The sequence below is a fragment of the Bombus fervidus genome, chromosome 2, assembly GCF_041682495.2.
Source record: "Bombus fervidus isolate BK054 chromosome 2, iyBomFerv1, whole genome shotgun sequence".
Taxonomy (NCBI): Eukaryota; Metazoa; Arthropoda; class Insecta; order Hymenoptera; family Apidae; genus Bombus; species Bombus fervidus.
Window position 1 is genome coordinate 11,482,179 of NC_091518.1, and position 26,832 is coordinate 11,509,010.

Here is a 26,832-nt window from a genome sequence, read left to right on the forward strand (position 1 = left end):
ATTGGATGAACAATTGAATGGTAACAAAATGTGACTGAGAATACTATAAATACATAATATGTAATCGTAATTCATATTGTGATATTAGAGAGGTAACATCTTTGTGATAGGACACTTAAAAAATTTCAAGATATATCATCATCTATTTTTATACCAAAATATTTGTCTATATTTATGCCTAACTCTATCATACTACTACTAACTTATCTTCGTCGATTCACACTGACATTTCGGTTATAACGGGAAATTCCACATTTACTGAGTCCAGTGATAATATTCGATATACTGTTGTGATTATCTACACACAAGCACATGTAAGCAGAATGACTCGTGTGGCTCATATTATGCATTACCATCAGTAATCTGAGGATTGTGAAGATATATATGAATAAAAATTCAAAATTTGTATCAATGCATTAATATATTATTCATCACGGAGTACTTCCTAACTTGCAGACGATGTTACGTAACTATTATCAAATTGACATATAATACTAAAAAGAAATTAGAATGAATAGAAAAAAAACCATTAGATACATACGTATATGCGTCATTCAGTTGCATACATAGAAAGTTAACAATTGCAAGCTCTAACACATTACTATATCGAACTTGCAACGTGGAACTTAAGTGTGTGGATTGGATTAAATAACGACCTTGATGGCGTATGCGGCTGTCTGCACATAGTGTAATAACTGAAGTCATGATGGTCAATGCACCTGAAAGCAGTTCGAAGTGGTTTTATTACTTCATAGAGATCTACAGGATTTAAGGTATTTGTAGCGCGACAATGCATATCCCACAAAAGTAAAACACCCAGAGAATCAAAATCCATATTCTTCGCGCATGCCTAAGATTCTTTCTCTATCGGAAACGGAAGAACTTTCTTGACTGTCTGTATTTTCTGCACGCGCACACTAACAAACAATTCAGAAATCGGCAAAACAACAACTTCACATTATAATAACCACAGCATTTTAGATGCCGAAATTACTAATGTTACATATTTCGCATTACTTTTATTCAAAAACTGGTGAGGTCGGAGCTGAATTTTTCTTTACAAAAGGTTTTTTATGACCATTTTATAAAATATATTAGTTCTGTAACAACTGTGAGAGAACGGTTTTTCCGTAATTAATCAAAATGTCACTTTCGCAGAGGCTTACTATAGAGATTTTATGTTAAAACTTTCATCTTTAATGATGAATATCTTTATTTCGGTAAGACTAGGTTCCCTAAAATTGAGTCATGTATAGATAATATACTAAATTACGTATCGTCAACATTTGAGAGCTATTAAAATTAAGAAAATTAATTTACGTTACAAATACCTTAAACGTATATAAGATGATGTAAATAATTTATACGAACAATAATATATTATATGAATATAAAAATACATAAATTCTGATTAAGAGTAATGCTCAAAACATTTATCGTTTTTGCCTTTCGAATAGGACGTCTATTATTAATTACGTAAAAATAAATATGATTGATATTTCTAATTGCACAATGTACCGATTATACATGTACGATGTACAAAATAAAATTTTGATGTTTCTCTACCCGAACCAAATAAGGCGAGCTAAGCGAATAATACGACATTTATTTGTCACTGCAGAATTAATAAAATATATTTCTTTAATTCACTGTAGAAGTACGGAAAGCTTCTAGAGAAACTTTTCTCAAGTGATTGATTTGTTAGAATTAATAGCATATTCAAAGTGCTTCATTGCAGTGTCAGGGTCATTTTACGCACAGGAAGCTACTAACAATTTATTCTATGGTTTCTGTGACATTTCATAGTATCCACAGTTGGTACAGTAGAATAAATCCAATCTAATCCAAACTAAGATCAAACCAAGAGTAATAATAAATAAGCTATTTTACTTATATTTTGTAAAGTAAAATACAATAAGGTTATCCATGATATACAATTAAAGTATATACCCAAACTTTAAAATTTAGATTATGTAATTAATCTATACTCCGTCTCTAATATATTTAAAAATATTGCAAAGCACGAGTAAACACTATACATATTTTATACAGTTCCCAATGTACTTTTTTTTATTAATAATTAGATCTAACACCCTCTAGTGGAGTATTGCAAAGTATGTTAAATGCAGGAACGTGTGGAATATGAAACTGTGAAGTGACGAATACATACGAATCAAGCCGGACATTTATGAAACGTCAGATTTACAATTAAATTACGATTTTACGGCATTTTACGGTAAATAACATGTTTCTTCTTCACGATTTTCAATTATGTAGTGGTTGTCTAATAATAGTGATAGTGTAAACTTTTGTGTGAAATTTTTGTATTGTTTCATAAATTTATAATGATGTCACTTTCTGTCTCAGGTTATGGCTTCCTGCAATCTCTCAGATTTTTATTACGCTTTAAATAAACAATTTGTATTTTTCACATATCTCGTAGTATTATTTTGTGCAAGTAAAAGAATTAAAATATTTGAATTCCATAATATATTTATGACAATACGTGGAAATAAAAATATGATTGTCTTATTTTTTAATTCCGACTTGTATAAACATTGTTGTTAGAAAGTTCATATATATTAGCGTCGCCAAGTTAATATATGAATGAATGAAGTAAACAAAGATATATATATACATACATACACACACACAGGTGTGTGTGTTTATATATCTCATACTGCTCCTATATTTTTTATTTTTGGAAAAAGTAAATATTAAAAGAAGTATCTTACATAACATAATTTTTTTATTGTTTTAGAATGAAAATGCTATGTATTTACAGTATGACATTAGTATATATTAATGTTGCCTGAAAGCAAGGCATACATAGACAATATGACAGAAGGTTAGTAAATATGGTATTTATAGCCTATAATTGTTTTTTAAATTGAATATATATATTTTATATTTTAATTTGTATCTATCTAATTTATATATTTATCAAGATTATAACGAAATGAATTAATTCATATTTTAGGAGGTGAAACTCAACCAACTCCTGGAAATGAGGCACAACCTGGTATGCTGTGATCTTCTTCATTGATTCTTCATATACATTAAATGTTTCAAATTTTAGTGCACTGAAAATGTAGCTATCAAGCTTAATATAATTAAGTTAGTGTTCATTGTGGGCATCTGTTACGTTACAGAATGGGGCTTCATCTATTAGTCTCTACCATCATACAGAATTAATAGTGTTAGAACTGAGAATATTTTTGTAGTAGTAGCTTCTAGACATGATCATACAAAATATTTGTGTTTAAAACAATATACTTTTATACTTCTATTAAATAAATTATAGAATTAGTTAATATATAAATTTACCAATGACTAAACCTGTCATTTTTATCAGAAGCCTCTGAAGCCAGGACCGTACATGGCGAAGGATTACATGAAGCAGCAGCAGAATCATCTCAAAGTGTACCTGAACCCAATCAAGATTTACTTACTGTTCATGGAGCAACGCAAGGAGAAAGTAGCGATGCTGTTAGCATTCACACTGCCAGTACTTCAGTTTCTGGCAATGGTCAGCACACAACTCATATAACATTGGCTAAAGAAATATAAATAAATATTAAAGTTTATTGGTTTTCTTAGAATCAAGTTCCAGTAGAGTGAGTGCAATAACTGTCGTGTTACCCTGGGGTGCTCAGAAGGAAACAGTGAAATCACAACAAATAGGAGATATGGATTTAAGACCTGGAGAGTTTGTGATGCGTACTTTGTTTGCAGAGTTCACCACTCAAGCAGAAAAAAAAATGGAAGCAGTGATGACAGAACATGTAATTAATTTTATTATTTAGACAAGGTCTGTTTTTGACAACAAATATATTACAGGAAAAACCACTTTCAAAAGTTTTACAAAGAGGAGAAGATCCACAATTTGACCAATTGTTATCTGCATTTGGTTCAGTTGCAGAACATTGTTTACCTTCTATTTTACGAGCACTTTTTAATTGGTATGAACGTCAATTAGTTGATCAAGGTAGCGATCAACGAAAACCTGCTCCTGGAAAAGAAGATCAGAAAGGAAAAAGGTAAAAACATATTTTAAATATCAAAGTTATGAAAATTGTAAAATAAGTGTTCTATTTCAGCATCATGTATACAATAGTATCTGGAAGTGTAGAGACAGTTGAAAGAAGTGAAGCAGATTTACTTCAGGAACGAAGAGATCTCGCAGTAGAATTTATATTTTGTTTAATGTTAATAGAGGTTTTACGTCAATTACCATTTCACCCTGGTCATGAAGATTTAGTAACTTACATAGAAAATATAGCTTTCAAACATTTCAAATACAGAGAAGGGTAAGAGCGTAATACAATACAAATTTTATAAAATATCAGACTATTTTATAGAAGGTTACGATTGTGTTACAGAATACAAAATGAGCCAAATGCAGCAAACATTCATATCATTGCTGATCTTTATGCAGAAGTAATCGGAGTTCTTGCACAGTCTCGATTTATGTCAGTTAGGAAACGTTTTATGGTCGAATTGAAAGAATTACGTGCTAAGGAACCAGGACCTCACACTACACAGAGTATTATTTCGTTACTAATGGGAATGAAATTTTTTAGAGTAAAAGTAATTAAAAAGCAAAAGTTGTTTTTAAATATTTTTATTGTATAAGTTTCTGTATATATTCTGTGTATATGTATAAAATTGTAGATGGTACCAATAGAAGAATTTGAGGCCTCATTTCAGTTTATGCAAGAGTGTGCGCAATATTTTTTGGAAGTAAAAGATAAAGATGTCAAACATGCTTTGGCTGGACTTTTCGTAGAGATACTTGTTCCTGTTGCAGCTGTAAGCTTATAACATTACATCACTAATATCTATATTAAAATTTTAACATGTATAAATGATATTAATTTTATATTTCAGGCTGTCAAAAATGAAGTTAATGTACCTTGTCTAAAGAATTTTGTAGAAATGTTATATTCTACAACATTAGATATGTGTACAAAGTCAAAACATAGACTGGCTCTTTTTCCTCTTGTAACTTGTTTGTTATGTGTCAGTCAAAAAACATTTTTTTTGCAAAATTGGCATTACTTCCTAGCAATGTGCCTATCGCATTTGAAGAATCGAGATCCTAAGATGTGTCGTGTTGCTTTAGGTATGTAAATAATTTTTTATATAAGCAGATTTTATATTATAATAAAATAGTTTGAACATTTATGTTTATTTTTCAGAGGCGTTATATCGTTTACTTTGGGTATACATGATACGTATTAAATGCGAGAGTAATTCAGCTACTCAAAGTAGATTACAAAGTATAGTAAATTCTCTGTTCCCGAAAGGCTCAAAAGCGGTAGTACCACGTGATACCCCACTAAATATTTTTGTAAAAATCATTCAATTCATTGCACAGGAAAGATTGGATTTTGCAATGCGAGAAATAGTATTTGATTTGTTATCCGTGGGTAGACCAGTGAAAATAATTTTAACTCCTGAACGTATGAGTATTGGACTTCGAGCTTTTTTGGTTGTAGCTGATAGTTTACAACAAAAAGAAGGAGAACCGCCTATGCCGCGTACGATGGGAGTATTACCAAGCGGTAATACTATGCGAGTTAAAAAAACATTTCTCAATAAGGTAAGTATGGCAAATGGATTGTGTATATAATTTAAATAATTAACTGCATATTTCTAATAAAGATTTTAATTTTATAAAATTTAGATGTTAACAGAAGATACAGCAAGAAGTATAGGAATGTCTTCGTATTTTCCACATGTTCGACGAGTATTTGTTGATATACTACGTGCTTTAGATGTTCATTATGGTAGACCTCTTATGATGACAAGCACTCAAAATATGAATAAGGAACCGGATGAAATGATTACCGGAGAACGAAAACCTAGGATAGATCTTTTCCGCACTTGCGTTGCTGCAGTTCCTCGATTAATACCTGATGGAATGACTGGTGCTGAATTAGTTGATTTGTTATCCCGTTTAACTGTCCACATGGATGAAGAACTTCGTGGATTAGCATATCAAAGTCTACAAACCTTAGTATTAGATTTTCCCGACTGGAGGCAGGATGTTGTTCTTGGATTTACACAATTTCTTGCTAGAGATGTCCAAGACACTTTTCCGCAACTTGTTGATAATGGTTTGAGAATGCTTTTGCAACTTCTAACGAGTTGGAAAAATGCACTAACAAGTCCTAGTATAAGATCTAAGGAGCAATCAGTGGATAATGCAAGAACTAATACTCGCGTAGATAGTAACATTAAAAAAAGTGAATCGGGACAAAAGATAGAACCTGTTTCTAGCGTTTTTCATCTAGTGGAAGGATTTGCGTTAGTTATGCTTTGCAATTGTCGCCTTTATCCTAGAAGAATAGCAGTTCATATATTACGTGAAGTTAAACATTTATTGAAAACATTAGGTAAGTTCAATTACATCGGGGCATTTTAACATAAAGAAGTCAAACATTGAACAAGCATTTATTTCATTTTAGGAGGCTTAGAAGATGATCAACCTGTGATCGATGTAATAGACGCTTGTTGTCCAACAGTTTTGGAGAAATGCTATCATATGTTACCTCCTGCTGAAAAAGCAGCAGCTGCTTCTACTTCTAACGTTGATCTTCAGTGGATAGCTGAAAGAAGTAGTTGTGTATGGACAGCAGGTGATGATGATAGTGACATAATCATCTTAATTATATTAGCCAAGCATATAATCTCCCTTAATATATAATATAAAATTACAGGTCTTCATGATGATACTAGTACAAAAAGTTCTTCTTCTTTAAATTTGAATGGAGCAGATCCATGGGGAAGTTGTTTGTTTGCATTTTTAGAGAAAGATAGAGTGCTAACATTGTGTCCCACTGCTGTAGCACATTCGTGGCCTATCGTTTTTACCCGGATAAATTCACTATTCTCAGTAATTGATCCCACGTAAGACCATACTAAAGTTTGTAAAAAGATATGTTTATAATTGTACAAAAGTAAAAGTCTTTATTTTTAATTTTTTAGACCTGTAAATGACAATAGAGCTTCTCTATTAAGAAGTTCAACCGCAGTTCGGAAACCTGTGAATGAGAGAGATATGTACATGCATGTGTGGAAAAATTATCTAACTTTTGGATACAGAGTTGTTCCACCAGTGCCAAGCCCTGTTGTACGGTGTGCCAGCCCAGATCTCAGCCTAAGGTAAGTTCGTGCTTAAATATCTCTATAGGAACATTAGTCTCATAATGTACCATTTTATGTTATTATTTAAAATATATTGAAGACATTATATTAAAACATAAGAAGTCAATAAACATTAGTGGTGTATTCGTCATATAGTCCTAAACTCATATTATTTGCACAAATTAGTGCCAAATTCAAAATCACAAATGATGCAGTTTACAGCTCAATTATTAGAGTTTTAGGCGTGTATAAAACAATGATGATCAGGTGGAATTAAATTTATTTGGTATTAATTGGTGTGGGATCATGTCTGCTTATGTCTGTTGTATACCTCGGAAATATTTGATATATCGATGTGTATTTCTCATAAACCATTACAATAATAATTAAAGTGTAGAACTCTGTGAATCATATAATTCTTTATTATAACATGCATATCCTGTTGTGGCACGCACGTGGCATCTATATTTCTAACGTCTGATACGTTGCAAGATTGTCTACTCTCACATGAACTTGCATATTATCACCTCTAGGACTCCATTATCGTATTAGTAACAATAAGGTGTTTTATATGAAATAGAAGAGCACCAATTTCTACCAAGGCGCGCTTTGCACTCGGGAGCGGGATTCAATATTGCACATCTTTTTCTTGAGCGCATATCTCTTTGCTTTAATTTCCTGTAACATTCTTTACCTCGCATGCCATTCGTCACTGTCTCGCACATGTACATCTGGACCTTAGAGTAGTAGTTTCTGAGCAGTAAATAATGTTTGATACAAGGAGCATTGGTGGTACACTGTATTGCATACTCTAGTGGTCAGCATACGGTGGAGTTTGGTGTGTTGTGCATGAGTAAGGAGTTGAGTCAGAGCCTGGAGAATCTCGGTGGGGCACAGACCCTGCCGGGTCGCTTCTCCGTTCCGTCCATTTCCGGCATCTACACCAGGCATAAGCGGACCAGGTGAGCCTAATTAACCATAGCGAACGACGATGCTTCGAAGTCACCCGGGATTAAACGGTCGTTGGTAATTTGCACAATCTTTTTATGAGACTGTTTTCTTTATTTGCAAGATTTTTAGCTCTCTGATCAAACTGCTGTTGCTAACATGAATATATATTTTTATTTACTCTTTCTATCTAGCCTTACGACCGTTCCCGATCGCTTTAATCGGAAATTAAACTTGTCAGTCGCGCACGATTTACATGTTTGTAACAGTTCAACTTTAAAAGACTTTAATATATGAAAAATTTGAATATTCTCATAGTTCATCGCCGGACAGTCTATCTGCTGAACGAGGTGATAACAAATCACCTGGAACAAATGCAAGTCCTGCAGCTTTATATAAGTTAACAGTACCTTTATTGAGATGTGAAGTAGTAGATGTTAGAGATGCTGCTGTGCAAGCAATCGGAAAAGTAAATGCCGATGCTTTAAAGTAAGTAAATATATGAATTGTTCAGTATGAAGTATCCTTATTGATGATCGTTATTTTCAGAGATTTAATGGAAGAATTAGTTCTTTACATCCGTGAGGCGGTTGATCGTAAACAAGAAAATATGAGACGTAGAAGACGAAGAGATGCATTGAGATTGCAACTAGTGAGAGTATTGGAATTGATTGCTGAATATGGAACGTTCGGTATTTGGTTAGTAATCGATCTCTTTAACATAGTTGATCATCACTATCTCATTCCCTTTATTAAATTTCATATATTTTTATAGCCCTGCAGTATTAGATCGAGAAACACAATCGCTTCATCCCACGTTTGTCGAGTACATCGATGGCGCCCGTTTATACTTAGAAAATGAAACTGATAAAGAAGCCCCTGCAGTTCGTGATATTAAGTTGCATTTCTGTAATTTCATCAGAAAAATGATCAAGAGCTTTTCATGTAAGTATCTTATTCATAGAAGCACATTTACAGTAAACATTTGTAGTAATTCATATTTCTTGTATTTTAGTGGAGACATGTCACACATTATTGAAAAGAGACTTGAGACGGAACTTGTTTATGCTATTCGCTAGTTGGTCAGGTCCTTATGGACGACCGCTTGCTAGTACATCTTCACTTCAGGAAGAAGAAAAGTGTTGTACAGAATTACAACTTTCAGCGTTGCAAGCTATGAGCGGTCTATTATGTTGTGGGTCGTGTTTCAATCCACAATCACTTTCTGAAGAAGGAGCAATACTTTATCAATGGCTAGATTTACTACTGGCAAGCAAGGATGAAAAAGTAAATTTCAGAATATTCACGATTTCTACGTTTGATAAGTTGTCTTCAGGAATTTTACATGTTGAAAAAATATTTTAGATCTATGCGCTTGCTCGAGAAACAGTAGTTTTATTGTTGGAATGTAACCCCGATATTGGAACACTTCTCGATTGGGTAGTCGATCGATGTTACACTGGTGCTCCACAAGTAGCTGACGGTTGTTTCCTTGCCTTAGCAACAATTTTTAGTGCAAGGTTAGTGACATTTATACATTCAAATATTTAGATATCTTAAATTATGAAAAATTTATTTTTAGACACGATATCATATTATTAGACAGTACAAAAAGATTTGGTCATTTCTTTAGTACATAAATATAACACAAAGTATATTTAATGTTTATAGAGAGTATCCTTGTGATCATTATACAAGCATCATTAATGTTACTCTAATGAGTACGGGTTGTCCCCGTGCCCCTGTTCACGATGCAGCACTCCAACTTCTTCAATTGTTGGATCAAAGATTTTTTGGGAACGTAGGTCCTCTCCCCGCTACAGAACCAGAGACGAGTAAGTTTATAATTGCTCGTTCATTTCAGCCTTCTAACGAAAAGTTAACATTACATTTATATTTGAAATTTTACGTAAAAATATATCCATAAACGTAGCTTCAAAAATATCAACTATATCACTTCTTAGATTATTATAAAGTGCTTTACTCTACATTTAATTCATGAAATTCTTCCCATGGTTCCGTAAATACAATCGCATGTTGACGTGTTGTTCCCGCAGTAGACCGTGCAAAATTTGAACCTGAGAATAAATATGATTTTCATAAATCAATGAATTAATTAATATTGTATATAAAAACAATGGCTATCAACGTTGATTTTATGTTATCGATTTCGTATGTACCATTTTGCTTTCCTTGATTCGACACTTGAGTCATAGTCACATTTCTTCTACGGAACCGTTTCAAAAACATGCAGCGTATCGCTCTTCGAAAATTTTGTCCTGTTGCGCAGAACAAGATAAAATTAATTCCAAAGTTGGTATTAAATAATAAATTACAAACTTGTTGCGCCAATTCCACTGATCTGGATGTATTGCTTTCCTCCTGAAACTATGTTTTTTACATCCAATATTGATGAAATTACGCTAATACATAGATGCTAATCGTTTCAATTCTTCTTGGTTGTACGTACATGTAAAAAAGCGTGAATTCTGAAAACATACGCAGGTAGATTGAAACAGAGGAAAACGCTAGAGACAACGAGCAACATCTTGGTGATCTTGGTCTGCGCCAAATTGTTCCGGAAACTTTGAGCGTATGGTTGTCTCTCTTTCACGATACGCGGTTCGTTGGTTAGAGATTTTCTAATTTTAATATGTCTATAAATAGCTCGTGCAATCAGCACGTTCAGGATAATGATCACCGTGAACGGTATAGCAAACGTTAATACCGTGTCAATCACATTGTAAACAATCGCCCAAGATTCCAGTCCTTCCGCCAAATGGCACTCTGTTACGTTTCCTTTTTCATTAGACTCTAATCGCGGCGCTGAAAACCATAAAACCGGACTACACAGTATAAGTCCCAATATGGTCAATATAGCGACTGCCAATTTTGCTCTAGTCACTGTACACATTGACTGACGATACAGTGGATATTCCACGGCAATAAACCTTTCAATGGTGAATGCCACCACGAGCCAAATGCTCATGAAACTGCAAAGAGTCGTTAAGTAGATGAAAAATTGGCAGAAACCTGGCTTATTGAACAGACCAACCTCTACCATATTTAGCCAAACCACGAAAACGGATACCAGAAAACCGGTATCGCTTATGGCTAATGCACCGAGGTAAATGCTCGAGGAATACTGGCAGAGCTTCGTTCCAAAAAACACGATTACCGAAAGGCAATTCCCCAGTGAACCAAAGTAGACTAGAATCGGGGTGTAATATAATTGGACGCTACGTAATATGTTTTCCGTTAAGTCGAGCTCCACGAGGTCTCTTTGCACGTGTACCATTTTCGCAAGATGATTTTAAACAAGGGAGAGTGATCGATCTTGATCGTATGTATGCAGGATGCGTTCGCAATGACGCGTGACGCTCGAAAATATTTTTATGTTTTCGTTTTTCATCAATTGACATCCCACAGATGCGAATACATTTTCTTGTGATTTATATTTTCCACGTGTGACATATTGGACTTGCTATTTTTCTAATCGTCTTTTAGAAGAATATTTAGTAATACTATTTTAAATAAAGAAATAACGCGATAATAATTGTTTGGAAATTTCATTTGGAAGAAAATCACTGAATTTTCTAAAATTAATTTTTTATGAATCAGGATTGTAACGCTGAGTATTCTCTTATATTTTATCATTATCGTAAAATAGTGGTCCTCTTAATTGCTTCGTAGCACCAACATGTTTTTAATTTATCAAAGAGATTCAATTTTTTCAGTTGTTATACTTTTCCAGTCTTTGATTTAAGTAAATGAATTCTTTCTTAGCTTTTTGAAGCAATCTATTCGATTCCATATCGCGAATAGAAACGTACGGTATTTGTTTAACGTTCTACGAAAAACTGTATTGGAGTGTTGCCAAATTCTCTTGACGTCTTCAAAGGTTCACGAAGAAGTGCATGTCACTCGCGTAGGATTCGCTATAATTTCAAGTTAGAAAATTCAGCGCAAGTTTAAATTATCATTCATTAAACGAAATATTCAATTTCCAGCATTAAAACTTCTCACATAAGCTATGGTAAATAGAACTGAATGATTACCGAAACGTTTTAATCCTTTGAACTAACATATTTTATTTTATTTTATTTTACCTTATTTTACAGCACAATTTTTGCTTTAATTAATTCAATGCTTTTTCCACTATATTGCAGTGAAAAGTACGCGCACAGTTTATTTATTTATAATTTTAATAAGTTATATTCGTTGTTGTTATGTTCAGTTTCAAAAAAACTTATGAATAGGAACACTATTTTAAATGCTTCTTTTTATTTTTATAGCTTTTTTACACGTATTATTGGTACTAAAAATGTTTATCGATGACAGATGCTTTGAGGAATTGTTTATTTAAAAAAAAACTTTTCTGGATAACGGACGGGAAAGTTAAGTAGTATACATCGAGATGCCAGCTCGACTATTTCTGCATGGTGCATCGGCAACCGTTCCTGATAAAGTCCAATCCAGCTTCTGCGCACCAAACCGATATATGAATTCTTACATGTTACGTGGAACACTTTGCAAAAAGATAACATATTTATTATCAAATGCAAGTCATATGATATTAGATATTATATAACTTCTACCGGCACTATCATTAAAAAATGTTACTCTATTTGCTAATTATAATACGTGTAGATTTACACTTATCTTTCTGCAATTATAATATAATTATAATAATATAATTTGATATATAATATAATATCTTATAATATAATAAATAATGTAATTATAATATAATATTTGATTTTCTAAATTGTATTGATTCTCTAAGGAATACTTTTTTCTAAATATGATTGAAAAGCTAGCGTTTTTCCTTCACATGCTTTAATTAATCAGTTTTAATATTCAAAAAGATTCTACATTGTTTTGAAATATGTGGTTTTAAAGATTGTGGAATATATTTTATATGTATCTTTTATTCTCATAAAGTTTAAAATTGGCTCCTCTTATTGGTTTCATTAAAAGCATCTCGTAGTTTTATTCGCTTACTTAACGCAATAAAACTGTATTGAACATTAATTATACGCTTCCCCATCAATTTCAGAGTTATTTTGACGCGAAGCACTGTCCTTAATAATTCCACCGATACTTGCTTTAGGTCAGGATGACCCTGTTGGCGGCTCATCAACTACAGCTACTTCTGCACCAGGACAACAAAGTAATCCCATCGGTGGAATGTCCTCGAACGGTACAATTAGGGGTGGCACTCTTGATGTACTTCTATCGACTACATATTGTCGCAATCAAATGTATCTTTCTCGTCAACTTGCTCAACTTCATCCGGAGCTGACGATGCCAATGTTCAGCGGTAAGTTTCTCTATCATTGTAACAAAAATGTTTTGCAGCTTTACTTTAACAAAAGATTCAGATGTTTTTTAATAAGCATTTCAGAAGAAAATATTGACTATGAATACACAGTTTAAAAAGAACCATCATGCTATTTATATTCTTTTGGAATAATTTCTTATTTTAATTAGAGGTTTAATCAGTTGCCAGACTAAGTCTTTTGATATTCATTTTCAATTATTATTGTAAGATGTGAGAAAGAGAAACGAGATTACTATATCTTTATCCATTATAATTTGTATCATTTATATCCTACATTATAGTCATGTTGATTGCCCTGTGTAACAGATACTCATATTTTATATAAACTTATTGATACAAATTGGATGATGCATCGATATGATATTATTTATAATGTTTATTTTCGTAATTATTTCTCTTATTTTTCGTATCAGCGTAAATTTGTAAATTTAATATTTTCTCATCATTTACGAAATAACGATTGATACAAAATAATGATTGTTATTGATCATTGCAATATAATTTTTAGAATCTACATTTATCATAATAATAAACAAAATGCATTCGTTTCTGTTTTTTAGTGTTTATTGTGTACAACATTTTAGGTAGAAGTCCATTAGACAGCTCAAGCCTTCTGCTAGCAGACAGCTAGAAATAATTCATCCATTTATAACTCAGCCTAATACCTCTTTCTCTAGTTTACTTTGTATATTTGTACAGAAAATATACGTTGTCCTACTGGTTTTGATTAGCATTTCCAATGAACAATGATAAACGATATTATCGAGTGGATTCTGAACGATACTTTACACGTTCAAATGTAATCTCTTTTCTTTGACCACGTTTTCTGTGTATACATATATACTTAATAAAAATAAAAAACAGAAATACTTTCTTTCTGCACTTCACTTGGCAACATACTTATCAAATAATTGATTGAAGTAATTGTTAAGGACATTTATATTACGAATTTAGTACATGGTTCTTTCAACAGTATACTTTAATTATGCGTTAATTAAATGTAATTATATGTTATTATATGTTAATTAAAAATGCAATAATCAATATTTCAATCCATTCAGTAAGGAAACATGAGTAATTCTTGCAAAAATAGTTTTGAAACAGACATAAATACCGTACTACGAATTAAATCAATCAATATCTTATTAAAAGAAATGGTTATCAAATGTATAAGACTAATGTTACATTATATACTATTTGCAGAAATTACACACAGGTTTCAAACAGCTCGAAGAGAAGTTCGACAATTGTTACTGCAATATTTGTTACCCTGGTTACACAACATGGAATTAGTGGACCCAAATGTACCACCACCCTCCAATCCATTGAGCTATTATCAGGTAAAGTTTATAGATTATTTATTAAATAATCTTCCTATTATTTATCATTGATTTAAAATTAATCTTGTAGCAACTTAATCAAAGCTTTAAGTGGAATGGTAACAATGCCGCGATAAATGTTATTGGTATGCATCTTATCATATATGGAAAAGAGTTTAATTTTTTAATTGTTAAAAAATATTTGGAGGCGCTGGGCATCAATTTCGGTGCCTCTCGCATGTTAAACGAGCGCTCTACCACCTGAACTACGCCGCCTTTAATCCGGTTTATTTCAAGTATCATTGTGGAACAACAATGTGATCCAATTTAGTGAAAGGATCAAAATCAAGATTTTGGAGGCGCCGGGCATCGATCCCGGTAGTACCTCTCGCATGCTAAGCGAGCGTTCTACCATCTGAGCTACGCCCCCACTGATTACATTCCTTGAGAAATTAATTTTTATATCAAAAATAAGGAATTCCTAGACAAGTTAGAATTCAGTAGTATAACATAGGAGATGTCAGACGTCAGTTATGGTATTCGGCTGACTGCCATTTACTACTCCTATACTACTTACATGCTATTCAGATACTATTGACGACTAGTTCAATTGGTTTGAAATTTTATGCGCAATGCACTTTATGCAATTTATATTCAACAAAGATTGTTTATGAACAATTTAAATATCATTTGTATACAATTGTAATAGAATTCATAGGAAGATCGTGGTATTATACATGAAAGAAACATTCTTTATTTTATACATGTTTAGATGAGAAAACAACGTTATTACACATATATGTAGAGAAAGCCATTTTATGTACAGTTACGGATAGCCATAATGATTACTATCAAAATTTAATACTAATGGAATATCTGATGGCAAAATATTCTGGGGTTATAATTAAAAGATACTTCTGCAAATTTTCTACTTAGTTTAAATCTTACTCTACAAAGTTTAAATTAAAACCTTTATAGTCAAAAAATTCATGGAGGCGCCGGGCATCGATCCCGGTACCTCTCGCATGCTAAGCGAGCGCTCTACCATCTGAGCTACGCCCCCTTTGCTCTGATTTCCTTAAATTGTCATTGTAGATTTATAATGTAGTTCAGTTTCAGTGAAAGGCGCAAAAATGTATTTTGGAGGCGCCGGGTATCGATCCCGGTACCTCTCGCATGCTAAGCGAGCGCTCTACCATCTGAGCTACGCCCCCTTCGATTTTATTAATTTTCTTTATCATTTTGCAATATCAGAGTGCTCCAATTTTGATAAAAGGATCAAAAGTGAAGTTTGGAGGCGCCGGGCATCGATCCCGGTACCTCTCGCATGCAAAGCGAGCGCTCTACCATCTGAGCTACGCCCCCTTCGATTTTATTAATTTTCTTTATCACTTTGCAATATCAGAGTGCTCCAATTTTGATAAAAGGATCAAAAGTAAAGTTTGGAGGCGCCGGGCATCGATCCCGGTACCTCTCGCATGCTAAGCGAGCGCTCTACCATCTGAGCTACGCCCCCTTTGCTCTGATTTCCTTAAATTGTCATTGTAGATTTATAATGTAGTCCAGTTTTAGTGAAAGGTGCAAAAATGTATTTTGGAGGCGCCGGGTATCGATCCCGGTACCTCTCGCATGCTAAGCGAGCGCTCTACCATCTGAGCTACGCCCCCTTCGATTTTATTAATTTTCTTTATCACTTTGCAATATCAGAGTACTCCAATTTTGATAAAAGGATCAAAAATGAAGTCTGGAGGCGCCGGGCATCGATCCCGGTACCTCTCGCATGCAAAGCGAGCGCTCTACCATCTGAGCTACGCCCCCTTCGATTTTATTAATTTTCTTTATCACTTTGCAATATCAGAGTACTCCAATTTTGATAAAAGGATCAAAAGTGAAGTCTGGAGGCGCCGGGCATCGATCCCGGTACCTCTCGCATGCAAAGCGAGCGCTCTACCATCTGAGCTACGCCCCCTTCGATTTTATTAATTTTCTTTATCACTTTGCAATATCAGAGTACTCCAATTTTGATAAAAGGATCAAAAATGAAGTCTGGAGGCGCCGGGCATCGATCCCGGTACCTCTCGCATGCAAAGCGAGCGCTCTACCATCTGAGCTACGCCCCCTTCGATTTTATTAATTTTCTTTATCACTTTGCAATATCAGAGTACTCCAATTTTGATAAAAGGATCAAAAATGAAGTCTGGAGGCGCCGGGCATCGATCCCGGTACCTCTCGCATGCAAAGCGAGCGCTCTACCATCTGAGCTACGCCCCCTTCGATTTTATTAATTTTCTTTATCACTTTGCAATATCAGAGTACTCCAATTTTGATAAAAGGATCAAAAATGAAGTCTGGAGGCGCCGGGCATCGATCCCGGTACCTCTCGCATGCAAAGCGAGCGCTCTACCATCTGAGCTACGCCCCCTCCGATTTTATTAATTTTCTTTATCACTTTGCAATATCAGAGTGCTCCAATTTTGATAAAAGGATCAAAAGTAAAGTTTGGAGGCGCCGGGCATCGATCCCGGTACCTCTCGCATGCTAAGCGAGCGCTCTACCATCTGAGCTACGCCCCCTTCGATTTTATTAATTTTCTTTATCACTTTGCAATATCAGAGTACTCCAATTTTGATAAAAGGATCAAAAATGAAGTCTGGAGGCGCCGGGCATCGATCGCGGTACCTCTCGCATGCAAAGCGAGCGCTCTACCATCTGAGCTACGCCCCCTCCGATTTTATTAATTTTCTTTATCACTTTGCAATATCAGAGTGCTCCAATTTTGATAAAAGGATCAAAAGTAAAGTTTGGAGGCGCCGGGCATCGATCCCGGTACCTCTCGCATGCTAAGCGAGCGCTCTACCATCTGAGCTACGCCCCCTTCGATTTTATTAATTTTCTTTATCACTTTGCAATATCAGAGTACTCCAATTTTGATAAAAGGATCAAAAATGAAGTCTGGAGGCGCCGGGCATCGATCCCGGTACCTCTCGCATGCTAAGCGAGCGCTCTACCATCTGAGCTACGCCCCCTCCGATTTTATTAATTTTCTTTATCACTTTGCAATATCAGAGTGCTCCAATTTTGATAAAAGGATCAAAAGTAAAGTTTGGAGGCGCCGGGCATCGATCCCGGTACCTCTCGCATGCTAAGCGAGCGCTCTACCATCTGAGCTACGCCCCCTTCGATTTTATTAATTTTCTTTATCACTTTGCAATATCAGAGTACTCCAATTTTGATAAAAGGATCAAAAGTGAAGTCTGGAGGCGCCGGGCATCGATCCCGGTACCTCTCGCATGCAAAGCGAGCGCTCTACCATCTGAGCTACGCCCCCTTCGATTTTATTAATTTTCTTTATCACTTTGCAATATCAGAGTGCTCCAATTTTGATAAAAGGATCAAAAGTAAAGTTTGGAGGCGCCGGGCATCGATCCCGGTACCTCTCGCATGCTAAGCGAGCGCTCTACCATCTGAGCTACGCCCCCTTTGCTCTGATTTCCTTAAATTGTCATTGTAGATTTATAATGTAGTCCAGTTTTAGTGAAAGGTGCAAAAATGTATTTTGGAGGCGCCGGGTATCGATCCCGGTACCTCTCGCATGCTAAGCGAGCGCTCTACCATCTGAGCTACGCCCCCTTCGATTTTATTAATTTTCTTTATCACTTTGCAATATCAGAGTACTCCAATTTTGATAAAAGGATCAAAAATGAAGTCTGGAGGCGCCGGGCATCGATCCCGGTACCTCTCGCATGCAAAGCGAGCGCTCTACCATCTGAGCTACGCCCCCTTCGATTTTATTAATTTTCTTTATCACTTTGCAATATCAGAGTACTCCAATTTTGATAAAAGGATCAAAAGTGAAGTCTGGAGGCGCCGGGCATCGATCCCGGTACCTCTCGCATGCAAAGCGAGCGCTCTACCATCTGAGCTACGCCCCCTTCGATTTTATTAATTTTCTTTATCACTTTGCAATATCAGAGTACTCCAATTTTGATAAAAGGATCAAAAATGAAGTCTGGAGGCGCCGGGCATCGATCCCGGTACCTCTCGCATGCTAAGCGAGCGCTCTACCATCTGAGCTACGCCCCCTCCGATTTTATTAATTTTCTTTATCACTTTGCAATATCAGAGTGCTCCAATTTTGATAAAAGGATCAAAAGTAAAGTTTAGAGGCGCCGGGCATCGATCCCGGTACCTCTCGCATGCTAAGCGAGCGCTCTACCATCTGAGCTACGCCCCCTTCGATTTTATTAATTTTCTTTATCACTTTGCAATATCAGAGTACTCCAATTTTGATAAAAGGATCAAAAGTGAAGTCTGGAGGCGCCGGGCATCGATCCCGGTACCTCTCGCATGCAAAGCGAGCGCTCTACCATCTGAGCTACGCCCCCTTCGATTTTATTAATTTTCTTTATCACTTTGCAATATCAGAGTGCTCCAATTTTGATAAAAGGATCAAAAGTAAAGTTTGGAGGCGCCGGGCATCGATCCCGGTACCTCTCGCATGCTAAGCGAGCGCTCTACCATCTGAGCTACGCCCCCTTTGCTCTGATTTCCTTAAATTGTCATTGTAGATTTATAATGTAGTCCAGTTTTAGTGAAAGGTGCAAAAATGTATTTTGGAGGCGCCGGGTATCGATCCCGGTACCTCTCGCATGCTAAGCGAGCGCTCTACCATCTGAGCTACGCCCCCTTCGATTTTATTAATTTTCTTTATCACTTTGCAATATCAGAGTACTCCAATTTTGATAAAAGGATCAAAAATGAAGTCTGGAGGCGCCGGGCATCGATCCCGGTACCTCTCGCATGCAAAGCGAGCGCTCTACCATCTGAGCTACGCCCCCTTCGATTTTATTAATTTTCTTTATCACTTTGCAATATCAGAGTACTCCAATTTTGATAAAAGGATCAAAAGTGAAGTCTGGAGGCGCCGGGCATCGATCCCGGTACCTCTCGCATGCAAAGCGAGCGCTCTACCATCTGAGCTACGCCCCCTTCGATTTTATTAATTTTCTTTATCACTTTGCAATATCAGAGTACTCCAATTTTGATAAAAGGATCAAAAATGAAGTCTGGAGGCGCCGGGCATCGATCCCGGTACCTCTCGCATGCAAAGCGAGCGCTCTACCATCTGAGCTACGCCCCCTTCGATTTTATTAATTTTCTTTATCACTTTGCAATATCAGAGTACTCCAATTTTGATAAAAGGATCAAAAATGAAGTCTGGAGGCGCCGGGCATCGATCCCGGTACCTCTCGCATGCAAAGCGAGCGCTCTACCATCTGAGCTACGCCCCCTTCGATTTTATTAATTTTCTTTATCACTTTGCAATATCAGAGTACTCCAATTTTGATAAAAGGATCAAAAATGAAGTCTGGAGGCGCCGGGCATCGATCCCGGTACCTCTCGCATGCAAAGCGAGCGCTCTACCATCTGAGCTACGCCCCCTCCGATTTTATTAATTTTCTTTATCACTTTGCAATATCAGAGTGCTCCAATTTTGATAAAAGGATCAAAAGTAAAGTTTGGAGGCGCCGGGCATCGATCCCGGTACCTCTCGCATGCTAAGCGAGCGCTCTACCATCTGAGCTACGCCCCCTTCGATTTTATTAATTTTCTTTATCACTTTGCAATATCAGAGTACTCCAATTTTGATAAAAGGATCAAAAATGAAGTCTGGAGGCGCCGGGCATTGATCGCGGTACCTCTCGCATGCAAAGCGAGCGCTCTACCATCTGAGCTACGCCCCCTCCGATTTTATTAATTTTCTTTATCACTTTGCAATATCAGAGTGCTCCAATTTTGATAAAAGGATCAAAAGTAAAGTTTGGAGGCGCCGGGCATCGATCCCGGTACCTCTCGCATGCTAAGCGAGCGCTCTACCATCTGAGCTACGCCCCCTTTGCTCTGATTTCCTTAAATTGTCATTGTAGATTTATAATGTAGTCCAGTTTTAGTGAAAGGTGCAAAAATGTATTTTGGAGGCGCCGGGTATCGATCCCGGTACCTCTCGCATGCTAAGCGAGCGCTCTACCATCTGAGCTACGCCCCCTTTGGTCTCAATCCTTTAAATTGTTATTGTAGATTTATAATGTAGTCCAGTTTTGGTGAAAGGAGCAAAAATGTATTTTGGAGGCGCCGGGTATCGATCCCGGTACCTCTCGCATGCTAAGCGAGCGCTCTACCATCTGAGGTACGCCCCCTCCGATTTTATTAACTTTCTCTATCATTTTGCAATATCAGAGAGTTCCAATTTTGATTAAAGGATCAAAAGCGGAGTCTGGAGGCGCCGGACATCGATCTCGATACCTCTCTCTCGCATGCAAAGCGAGTTCACCACCATACATGCTACGACTTCCTCCTTTTAGTTTAGTTTAGTTTAGTTTTCTTTCTTTATCATTTTTTAGTATTAGTGTAATCCAGTTTTTATAAAAATAAAAAAAAAAAATTGAATTCTTGGAGGCGCCGGGTATCGATCCCGGTACCTCTCGCATGCAAAGCGAGCGCTCTACCGTCTGAGCTACGCCCCCCTTTGGTTTTATTTCTTTTACTAATGTTCTTATTTATCAATATACTTTTTAAATGATTGATGAAGCTTTTTTTGTTAATATACAATTGTTTGTTACATATTTATATTCTTAATGCTAAACTAAAACAAATAAATATCTAAAATTTTCGTTTGTCTAGTACTATGCAACTGATATGTCTCGCGGCGGAGCACGCAGAGAGGGTTGGGGTAGCGCGGAAGCGACGGAGATGGTTTTGAACAATTTATTCTATATAACTGCAAAGGTATCGTATATGAAAGGAAATTACGGCTAACTACATAACAATAGAAATTTTATTATATAGTTTTCTGATGAGCATCCTAAAGAGACAGAGGAACTTTGGGCAACTCTATGTGGTTGTTGGCCTAACAATTTAAAAGTAATCATTCGTTATTTAATCATCGTCTCAGGGATGGCACCACAGGAACTGCTTCCATACGTATGTCATTGTTTAATCAGAAAACTCATTACTTTTATCTAAGTCATTAAATCATTAATTCTATATTTTAGGCGAAGCGTGTTGTCTTGTATTTAGCAAGAGCCCGGCCAGATCGTTTAGTTGACGAGATGATGACTGAATTACAAACAGTCGAAACATTAAATTGTTTAATCGAAAGAACCGAAACTCCACCTTTCTATAGATTAACTAGTATGAGAAAAGCTTCTTCTCACAGCGATGCTCCAGTTGCTGATCCTGGAAATCCTCCGCGTGATTTGGGCGTTGAAAAAGGTACCATTCATACTAAAAGGCACTCAGGCGAAGATCCCGTTAAAACCGGGTAAGATTTATATCAGGCATAATAGTTTATAACATATTTTTATTAATTCACTTAATTCATATAATTAATTCATATATTCTACTTTATAGTTCGAAATCTGATACTGCATTACGGGCACTCGCTGGATTTCAAACCCCAAGAGCGGAAAAGACACGGACTGCGAGCGGTCCGCCAGTTCTTCCGGATGATTTGTCCACTCCTACAACAGAAGCCGAAGTACATCAACTTCCTTATTGACTTTATACTTCAATTTACTTTGCGACTGCCTTTTACCCGATATTTTGTGTTTGATTATAGTTGACTACAGATGAATCTTGTTACGGCACACGAAACGGACCCGTAGGAGTAAATGGAAAAATTTCCTGCGGTGGAGAAAAGTTTGATATTCCACAACCACATCCTTTACCAATGCCTGAATATGGTGGATACTTTGCTCCTTTGACGGAATATCTACCAGATAGTTCGCAACCTATAAGTGGATTCCATAGGTAAGGATAGTTATATATAGTTCTATTTAATTTGTACACTAGGTACAACCTACTACTACTAGGTACATCCTCATTGCAATGACTATTACGATTATGAATTTCAGGTGCAACATTGCCGTTATGCTGCTGACTGACGTCGTTGTCGATGGCATACAACTTGACTGGGCTATCCATGTTCCTTTAATGTTACATATAGTTTTCCTTGGCTTGGATCATTCAAGACCTCTCGTAAGGGATCACTGTCGTTGTCTTTTGTTAAATTTGTTGGTTGTCCTCGGGGATCATCGAGATCATCTCGGCGTAGCACGGGTACTATTGGCATCAAAAACTGAACAATTGGGCTTAGGTCTCTCTACTCCAGCTTTACCAATACTCGAACACAACTTCACTGAGGTTGATCCAGAATTTGACAGTTATCTGTACGGTCCACCTCCAGCACCACTTTCTACAACACCTCCTCCATCATCTTCACCACCTCCACCTTCATCTTCTCCTCCTCCACCACCTCCGCCTCCGCCGCCGCCACCTCCACCGCCTCTTCCACCGGAATCGTCTATATTCAATTCAGCACCTCCACCACCACCACCTCCTCCTCCTCCACCACCTTTTCCATCTTCTAATAATGGAACACCTACTCATTCACCTATCCCTAACTCAACATCTACCCCTCCGTTATCAATGAATCACACAAATCAATCAGTTGTGGACAACTGTAAAGATTATTCGAATTCTCATGCATATGGTGAGGAGTTAACATCTACTGTGACTGTATGTATTGTTGATAATATAAAAAGACTAATACAGCAATGTTGATTTTACAGAGTCATCAGTGTGCAATAATTGGCCTTCAACTTCAAATTCATCAAATACGGTGCCACCTGTTATTGTCACACCAGAAGACGCAAATAACTGGGTTGGTCCACAACCGGGTCCGAACATGCCAATCCAAGATGTAATCAAATCTTTGATCAATTTCTTAGCATCTCGGTACGTTTATAAGTAGATATATTTTTGTAAATATTTTTACAAAATTGGACGTTTTTCTACAGAATAAATCAACCATTGTGGAACTATGAAGATATGACTGCCAAAGTGTGGTGGGTTCGCAGTGCTGAACAATTAACAGTATTATTGCGACATATATTGCGAGTCTTTAGAGATTCCTTACCCCACGCTCTGGTTAATCAACGTTGGGCACAAACTGCGTTACAATTAGGTCTATCCTGTTCATCTAGACATTATGCTGGGAGATCTCTTCAAGTATTCAGAGCATTACGAGTTCCTATTACATCTCGAATGTTATCTGATATTTTATCTAGATTGGTAGAAACAGTTGCCGAACAAGGAGAAGATATGCAGGTACATGGTGTATCTATCTTTTTTGTAATATTAACATGAATATTTTGATAATGGCTACAATACTATTCCTTTAATTTGTGTATAGGGCTATGTAACTGAATTGTTATTGACACTTGAAGCAGCTGTCGATTCGCTAGAATCCGACTTCCGACCTTTAGATTTTATGAAAGAAATATTTAAGTCTACTCCAAATCTAAATAATAAAGATCCAGCTTCGGGTGGTTTAATTGGTGGAAAACGAAGTCCAGGAGGAGGTAATGGATATCCAGCAGGTCCACATATGTTCTCTCACTTAAATCAAGGTGGTCATACAAGAAGTACCAGTTACTCAGTCAGTTACTGTATGAAAAAATCAAGTGGTGGTAACTCGGCAGCAAGTGAAATAAAAGGTATGTGACATTTCCATTAATAGCCATACATAAATTATAATATATAATATGTCGAATATTTTTTATAGAATTAGATAACAGATGCAATAAATATCCCAATTCTAATCTTTCACGCTCGAGATCAGCTCAATCTCTTAAATTATTGGGTGATTCAGCAACACAAGATGATAAAATGACTATTTTGGCACAGCTATTCTGGTTATCGGTGTCTTTACTCGAATCGGATTACGAGCATGAATTTCTTTTGGCATTGAGGCTGCTTAGTCGCGTACTTCATAGATTACCATTAGATCGACCAGATGCTAGAGATAAAGTTGAAAAATTACAACAGCAGCTAAGATGGAACTCATTTCCTGGTGTACATGCACTATTGTTAAAAGGATGTACTAGTCCCAATACATATGAACCTGTCGTAACATTATTATCTCAGTTCACTCCATTATTGGATTTGCCAGTTGTTGATCCAACTCAAAGCCTCGCGTTTCCGATGAACGTTGTTTCGCTCCTTCCCTATATGCTTTTAAATTATGAAGACGCTAATGAATTGTGTATTAGAAGCGCAGAAAATATTGCACAAGTAAGTATTATTATATGTTATGGTAACTTCGTATGTACTTTTATTTATAAAGAGGATACAATGTATCTTCATTTATAGGTGAGCGCCGAGAAAGGAAAAAAATTAGAAAACTTAGGTACTGTCATGACGTTATATAGTCGACGTACTTTTAGTAAAGAAAGTTTTCAGTGGACTAAATGTGTTGTCAAATATTTATACGATACATACGCTCATCTCAGTTTCAATATGCTTGCTTTTCTGGTCGAAGTATTGGAGAAAGGTCCAGGAAGTGTTGCATTACCTGTGCTTAGTATTATACATTGTATGTTACATTATGTTGATTTAGCTTCACAAGCAGCACAACCGATCAACACTGAACTTCTGAGAGTGATTTCAAAATACGTTGAGGTATGATTAAAATTTCATTTCAGACAAAGAAATGAAATAAGTCACAATATTTATATATAGCTTTCTCATAAGCAGGTGATTGATAATAATGTATGTAATGTTAGGGTCCCCACTGGAAAGAAGCCCTTAAAATATTGAAGCTGGTAGTAACAAGATCATCAACATTAGTAGCACCACCTACATCAGTACATGGATCATCTTGGGAGTCTTCAATATCATCTCCACATCCAAGTTTCACCGATACCGAGATATTCACCAAAAAAGAATTACCCGGTAAAACGCTACTCTTTAATATACACTTTGCATGGATGTGAATGTAAAAAATTATTATGTTTTGTTTTTCCTCTTACAATGCGGAACACGCTCACTGCATGGATTGCTTATCTTACGATGCTCAGGTTGCGATAAAAATAATAATAATAGTAAATTGTAAATTGTTTACGAAATATAGTTACTATTTTTTTAATCAAAATAAAATTTTATTACCACATAGCACGCTTCAAATAAATCTAAATTTCTGTGAACTTTTTTATCGATTTTTTTTTTCAAATACATATTTTTAGAAAAGGTAAAATTTATTTGTTAAATTGTATTATTTAATATCATATTAATTATTCTTAATATTTGTTTGAGTTCTCTGTAATAAAATTGAATTGTTATGTTCTATTCGTAAATAGGAAGAACTATGGATTTCACGTTCGATTTATCACAAACACCTGTAATTGGTAGACGGTGGTTAATACGTCAAGGAGTTGAAGAAAAATCACTTAGTTCTCCCCGATGTTCATTATCTCTTTCGCCAGCTGACAGTAATGCGGTTTCCGGTTGGAAAAGGCCATGGATGTCACAGGTTTGGCAAATAATATTAAATAACATAAAATTTACAAATATGATATTTAATAAAATATATATATTCCAGGGTCGTGTTAGAGAATGTTTGGTAAATCTTCTAACAACATGCGGTCAACGAGTTGGACTACCAAAGAGCCCATCTGTAAGTTTATATTGGAGAGAAACTGTTTTCAAAAACTTGTCTGTGCTACATATATTTCATTCCAATAGCTTTCAACCAAATATCATATCTTTTAACTGATTCTGGTTGTGTACCCCTTTTTAGGATGAACACATTAGTTCAATGACATTATATAGCAAGGTAACAGGTTTCTTTAAATGCAGTCTGCACTCATTATCACAAGAGTAAAAAAGAATCTGTTTATTTTCATATGTGATGTCCTATCAGTTATATTCACGCTTTAACATGCTTCGTGCAAATACCTAACTTGCACAAAATTTTGGAAACGAAAGAAAGTCTCTATTATCTGTAGGATTATCTATGTATAGTAGATTTCTGTGTAGCATGTTAATTGTATGAAAAATGGTGTATCAGGATACAATGTACGCGTGCATCATTGCAGTCTTTACGTTATCGCTATATCAGTTGAAATGAAACATATATGAAAGAGTTCAGTAATGAACACGTAAATGCACAATAATCGCTAAAGTTCACAGCATTGTCACATAGTAAAGACAGAAATTAAGATGTGTCAG

At 35.8% G+C, this 26,832-nt stretch overlaps 3 protein-coding genes and 31 non-coding genes across 40 annotated transcripts in view; 1 reads left to right on the top strand and 33 right to left on the bottom strand.

Moving 5' to 3' along the window:
* Positions 1–26,832, bottom strand: part of LOC139997837 (coiled-coil domain-containing protein 102A) — a 331,009-nt gene that overhangs the window by 272,976 nt on the left and 31,201 nt on the right. The window lies entirely within an intron of this gene.
* Fry (microtubule binding protein furry) overlaps positions 715–26,832 on the top strand; it is a 28,578-nt gene continuing 2,460 nt past the window's right edge. For 2 of the 5 annotated variants that reach the window (XM_072022186.1, XM_072022189.1), the window contains exons 1-38: positions 2,107–2,236; positions 2,762–2,848; positions 2,981–3,022; positions 3,356–3,529; positions 3,601–3,785; positions 3,841–4,040; positions 4,101–4,310; positions 4,383–4,590; positions 4,675–4,812; positions 4,891–5,125; positions 5,202–5,605; positions 5,690–6,401; positions 6,474–6,644; positions 6,726–6,915; positions 6,994–7,170; positions 7,968–8,114; positions 8,419–8,589; positions 8,650–8,799; positions 8,876–9,045; positions 9,116–9,387; positions 9,466–9,620; positions 9,772–9,935; positions 13,214–13,423; positions 14,648–14,784; positions 21,445–21,549; positions 21,610–21,744; positions 21,816–22,084; positions 22,174–22,300; positions 22,382–22,572; positions 22,677–23,314; positions 23,394–23,559; positions 23,622–23,931; positions 24,017–24,320; positions 24,389–24,897; positions 24,976–25,284; positions 25,389–25,557; positions 25,962–26,134; positions 26,204–26,278. In XM_072022186.1, coding sequence (XP_071878287.1) covers positions 2,806–2,848; positions 2,981–3,022; positions 3,356–3,529; positions 3,601–3,785; positions 3,841–4,040; positions 4,101–4,310; positions 4,383–4,590; positions 4,675–4,812; positions 4,891–5,125; positions 5,202–5,605; positions 5,690–6,401; positions 6,474–6,644; positions 6,726–6,915; positions 6,994–7,170; positions 7,968–8,114; positions 8,419–8,589; positions 8,650–8,799; positions 8,876–9,045; positions 9,116–9,387; positions 9,466–9,620; positions 9,772–9,935; positions 13,214–13,423; positions 14,648–14,784; positions 21,445–21,549; positions 21,610–21,744; positions 21,816–22,084; positions 22,174–22,300; positions 22,382–22,572; positions 22,677–23,314; positions 23,394–23,559; positions 23,622–23,931; positions 24,017–24,320; positions 24,389–24,897; positions 24,976–25,284; positions 25,389–25,557; positions 25,962–26,134; positions 26,204–26,278 — 8,145 coding nt within the window. In that variant the 5' untranslated portion in view covers positions 2,107–2,236; positions 2,762–2,805. Of the gene's footprint in view, positions 1,034–2,106; positions 2,237–2,761; positions 2,849–2,980; positions 3,023–3,355; positions 3,530–3,600; positions 3,786–3,840; positions 4,041–4,100; positions 4,311–4,382; positions 4,591–4,674; positions 4,813–4,890; positions 5,126–5,201; positions 5,606–5,689; positions 6,402–6,473; positions 6,645–6,725; positions 6,916–6,993; positions 7,171–7,967; positions 8,115–8,418; positions 8,590–8,649; positions 8,800–8,875; positions 9,046–9,115; positions 9,388–9,465; positions 9,621–9,771; positions 9,936–13,213; positions 13,424–14,647; positions 14,785–21,444; positions 21,550–21,609; positions 21,745–21,815; positions 22,085–22,173; positions 22,301–22,381; positions 22,573–22,676; positions 23,315–23,393; positions 23,560–23,621; positions 23,932–24,016; positions 24,321–24,388; positions 24,898–24,975; positions 25,285–25,388; positions 25,558–25,961; positions 26,135–26,203; positions 26,279–26,832 lie in introns of those variants that run through there. The other 3 variants (XM_072022187.1, XM_072022188.1, XM_072022190.1) reach the window with 3 other exon arrangements.
* On the bottom strand, positions 9,647–12,526 carry LOC139998008 (C-C chemokine receptor type 1-like). 3 transcript variants are annotated; one of them, XM_072022196.1, is made up of 4 exons: positions 10,571–12,526; positions 10,281–10,482; positions 10,090–10,178; positions 9,647–9,968 (listed from the first exon to the last, which is right to left on the bottom strand). In XM_072022196.1, the coding sequence occupies exons 1-4, from the start codon at positions 11,396–11,398 to the stop codon at positions 9,942–9,944; spliced, it is 1,146 nt and encodes a 381-aa protein (XP_071878297.1). In that variant the 5' UTR covers positions 11,399–12,526; the 3' UTR covers positions 9,647–9,941. The 3 variants fall into 3 exon arrangements, with proteins under 3 accessions (XP_071878297.1, XP_071878296.1, XP_071878295.1); XM_072022195.1 differs by having other exon boundaries at positions 9,647–9,965; positions 10,281–10,488; positions 10,571–12,524; XM_072022194.1 differs by having other exon boundaries at positions 10,281–10,488; positions 10,571–12,523.
* Positions 15,754–15,826, bottom strand: Trnaa-agc (transfer RNA alanine (anticodon AGC)). Its single transcript has one exon. It is a non-coding gene; the product is annotated as a tRNA-Ala (tRNA).
* Positions 15,905–15,977, bottom strand: Trnaa-agc (transfer RNA alanine (anticodon AGC)). The gene has a single exon. It is a non-coding gene; the product is annotated as a tRNA-Ala (tRNA).
* Trnaa-ugc (transfer RNA alanine (anticodon UGC)) lies at positions 16,056–16,128 on the bottom strand. Its single transcript has one exon. It is a non-coding gene; the product is annotated as a tRNA-Ala (tRNA).
* Positions 16,207–16,279, bottom strand: Trnaa-agc (transfer RNA alanine (anticodon AGC)). The gene has a single exon. It is a non-coding gene; the product is annotated as a tRNA-Ala (tRNA).
* On the bottom strand, positions 16,358–16,430 carry Trnaa-agc (transfer RNA alanine (anticodon AGC)). Its single transcript has one exon. It is a non-coding gene; the product is annotated as a tRNA-Ala (tRNA).
* On the bottom strand, positions 16,509–16,581 carry Trnaa-ugc (transfer RNA alanine (anticodon UGC)). The gene has a single exon. It is a non-coding gene; the product is annotated as a tRNA-Ala (tRNA).
* Positions 16,660–16,732, bottom strand: Trnaa-ugc (transfer RNA alanine (anticodon UGC)). The gene has a single exon. It is a non-coding gene; the product is annotated as a tRNA-Ala (tRNA).
* Positions 16,811–16,883, bottom strand: Trnaa-ugc (transfer RNA alanine (anticodon UGC)). Its single transcript has one exon. It is a non-coding gene; the product is annotated as a tRNA-Ala (tRNA).
* On the bottom strand, positions 16,962–17,034 carry Trnaa-ugc (transfer RNA alanine (anticodon UGC)). Its single transcript has one exon. It is a non-coding gene; the product is annotated as a tRNA-Ala (tRNA).
* Positions 17,113–17,185, bottom strand: Trnaa-ugc (transfer RNA alanine (anticodon UGC)). Its single transcript has one exon. It is a non-coding gene; the product is annotated as a tRNA-Ala (tRNA).
* Trnaa-agc (transfer RNA alanine (anticodon AGC)) lies at positions 17,264–17,336 on the bottom strand. Its single transcript has one exon. It is a non-coding gene; the product is annotated as a tRNA-Ala (tRNA).
* On the bottom strand, positions 17,566–17,638 carry Trnaa-agc (transfer RNA alanine (anticodon AGC)). The gene has a single exon. It is a non-coding gene; the product is annotated as a tRNA-Ala (tRNA).
* Positions 17,717–17,789, bottom strand: Trnaa-agc (transfer RNA alanine (anticodon AGC)). Its single transcript has one exon. It is a non-coding gene; the product is annotated as a tRNA-Ala (tRNA).
* Positions 17,868–17,940, bottom strand: Trnaa-agc (transfer RNA alanine (anticodon AGC)). The gene has a single exon. It is a non-coding gene; the product is annotated as a tRNA-Ala (tRNA).
* On the bottom strand, positions 18,019–18,091 carry Trnaa-ugc (transfer RNA alanine (anticodon UGC)). Its single transcript has one exon. It is a non-coding gene; the product is annotated as a tRNA-Ala (tRNA).
* Positions 18,170–18,242, bottom strand: Trnaa-agc (transfer RNA alanine (anticodon AGC)). The gene has a single exon. It is a non-coding gene; the product is annotated as a tRNA-Ala (tRNA).
* Positions 18,321–18,393, bottom strand: Trnaa-agc (transfer RNA alanine (anticodon AGC)). The gene has a single exon. It is a non-coding gene; the product is annotated as a tRNA-Ala (tRNA).
* Trnaa-ugc (transfer RNA alanine (anticodon UGC)) lies at positions 18,472–18,544 on the bottom strand. The gene has a single exon. It is a non-coding gene; the product is annotated as a tRNA-Ala (tRNA).
* On the bottom strand, positions 18,623–18,695 carry Trnaa-ugc (transfer RNA alanine (anticodon UGC)). Its single transcript has one exon. It is a non-coding gene; the product is annotated as a tRNA-Ala (tRNA).
* On the bottom strand, positions 18,774–18,846 carry Trnaa-agc (transfer RNA alanine (anticodon AGC)). The gene has a single exon. It is a non-coding gene; the product is annotated as a tRNA-Ala (tRNA).
* On the bottom strand, positions 19,076–19,148 carry Trnaa-ugc (transfer RNA alanine (anticodon UGC)). The gene has a single exon. It is a non-coding gene; the product is annotated as a tRNA-Ala (tRNA).
* Trnaa-agc (transfer RNA alanine (anticodon AGC)) lies at positions 19,227–19,299 on the bottom strand. The gene has a single exon. It is a non-coding gene; the product is annotated as a tRNA-Ala (tRNA).
* On the bottom strand, positions 19,378–19,450 carry Trnaa-agc (transfer RNA alanine (anticodon AGC)). The gene has a single exon. It is a non-coding gene; the product is annotated as a tRNA-Ala (tRNA).
* On the bottom strand, positions 19,529–19,601 carry Trnaa-ugc (transfer RNA alanine (anticodon UGC)). Its single transcript has one exon. It is a non-coding gene; the product is annotated as a tRNA-Ala (tRNA).
* On the bottom strand, positions 19,680–19,752 carry Trnaa-ugc (transfer RNA alanine (anticodon UGC)). Its single transcript has one exon. It is a non-coding gene; the product is annotated as a tRNA-Ala (tRNA).
* On the bottom strand, positions 19,831–19,903 carry Trnaa-ugc (transfer RNA alanine (anticodon UGC)). Its single transcript has one exon. It is a non-coding gene; the product is annotated as a tRNA-Ala (tRNA).
* On the bottom strand, positions 19,982–20,054 carry Trnaa-ugc (transfer RNA alanine (anticodon UGC)). Its single transcript has one exon. It is a non-coding gene; the product is annotated as a tRNA-Ala (tRNA).
* On the bottom strand, positions 20,133–20,205 carry Trnaa-ugc (transfer RNA alanine (anticodon UGC)). The gene has a single exon. It is a non-coding gene; the product is annotated as a tRNA-Ala (tRNA).
* Trnaa-agc (transfer RNA alanine (anticodon AGC)) lies at positions 20,284–20,356 on the bottom strand. The gene has a single exon. It is a non-coding gene; the product is annotated as a tRNA-Ala (tRNA).
* Trnaa-agc (transfer RNA alanine (anticodon AGC)) lies at positions 20,737–20,809 on the bottom strand. The gene has a single exon. It is a non-coding gene; the product is annotated as a tRNA-Ala (tRNA).
* Positions 21,215–21,287, bottom strand: Trnaa-ugc (transfer RNA alanine (anticodon UGC)). Its single transcript has one exon. It is a non-coding gene; the product is annotated as a tRNA-Ala (tRNA).

Excerpts from the sequence above, each read along its gene's own strand:
- LOC139998008 (XM_072022194.1), bottom strand. The coding sequence starts at position 11,398 with ATGGTACACGTGCAAAGAGACCTCGTGGAGCTCGACTTAACGGAAAAC. Across the intron at positions 10,489-10,570 it reads GAATTCACGCTTTTTTACAT|TTTCAGGAGGAAAGCAATAC; the intron begins GTACGTACAACC and ends TAAAAAACATAG. Across the intron at positions 9,969-10,089 it reads AAGAATTTCATGAATTAAAT|AAGGCTGAAATGAACGAGCA; the intron begins GTAGAGTAAAGC and ends ACTTTTCGTTAG.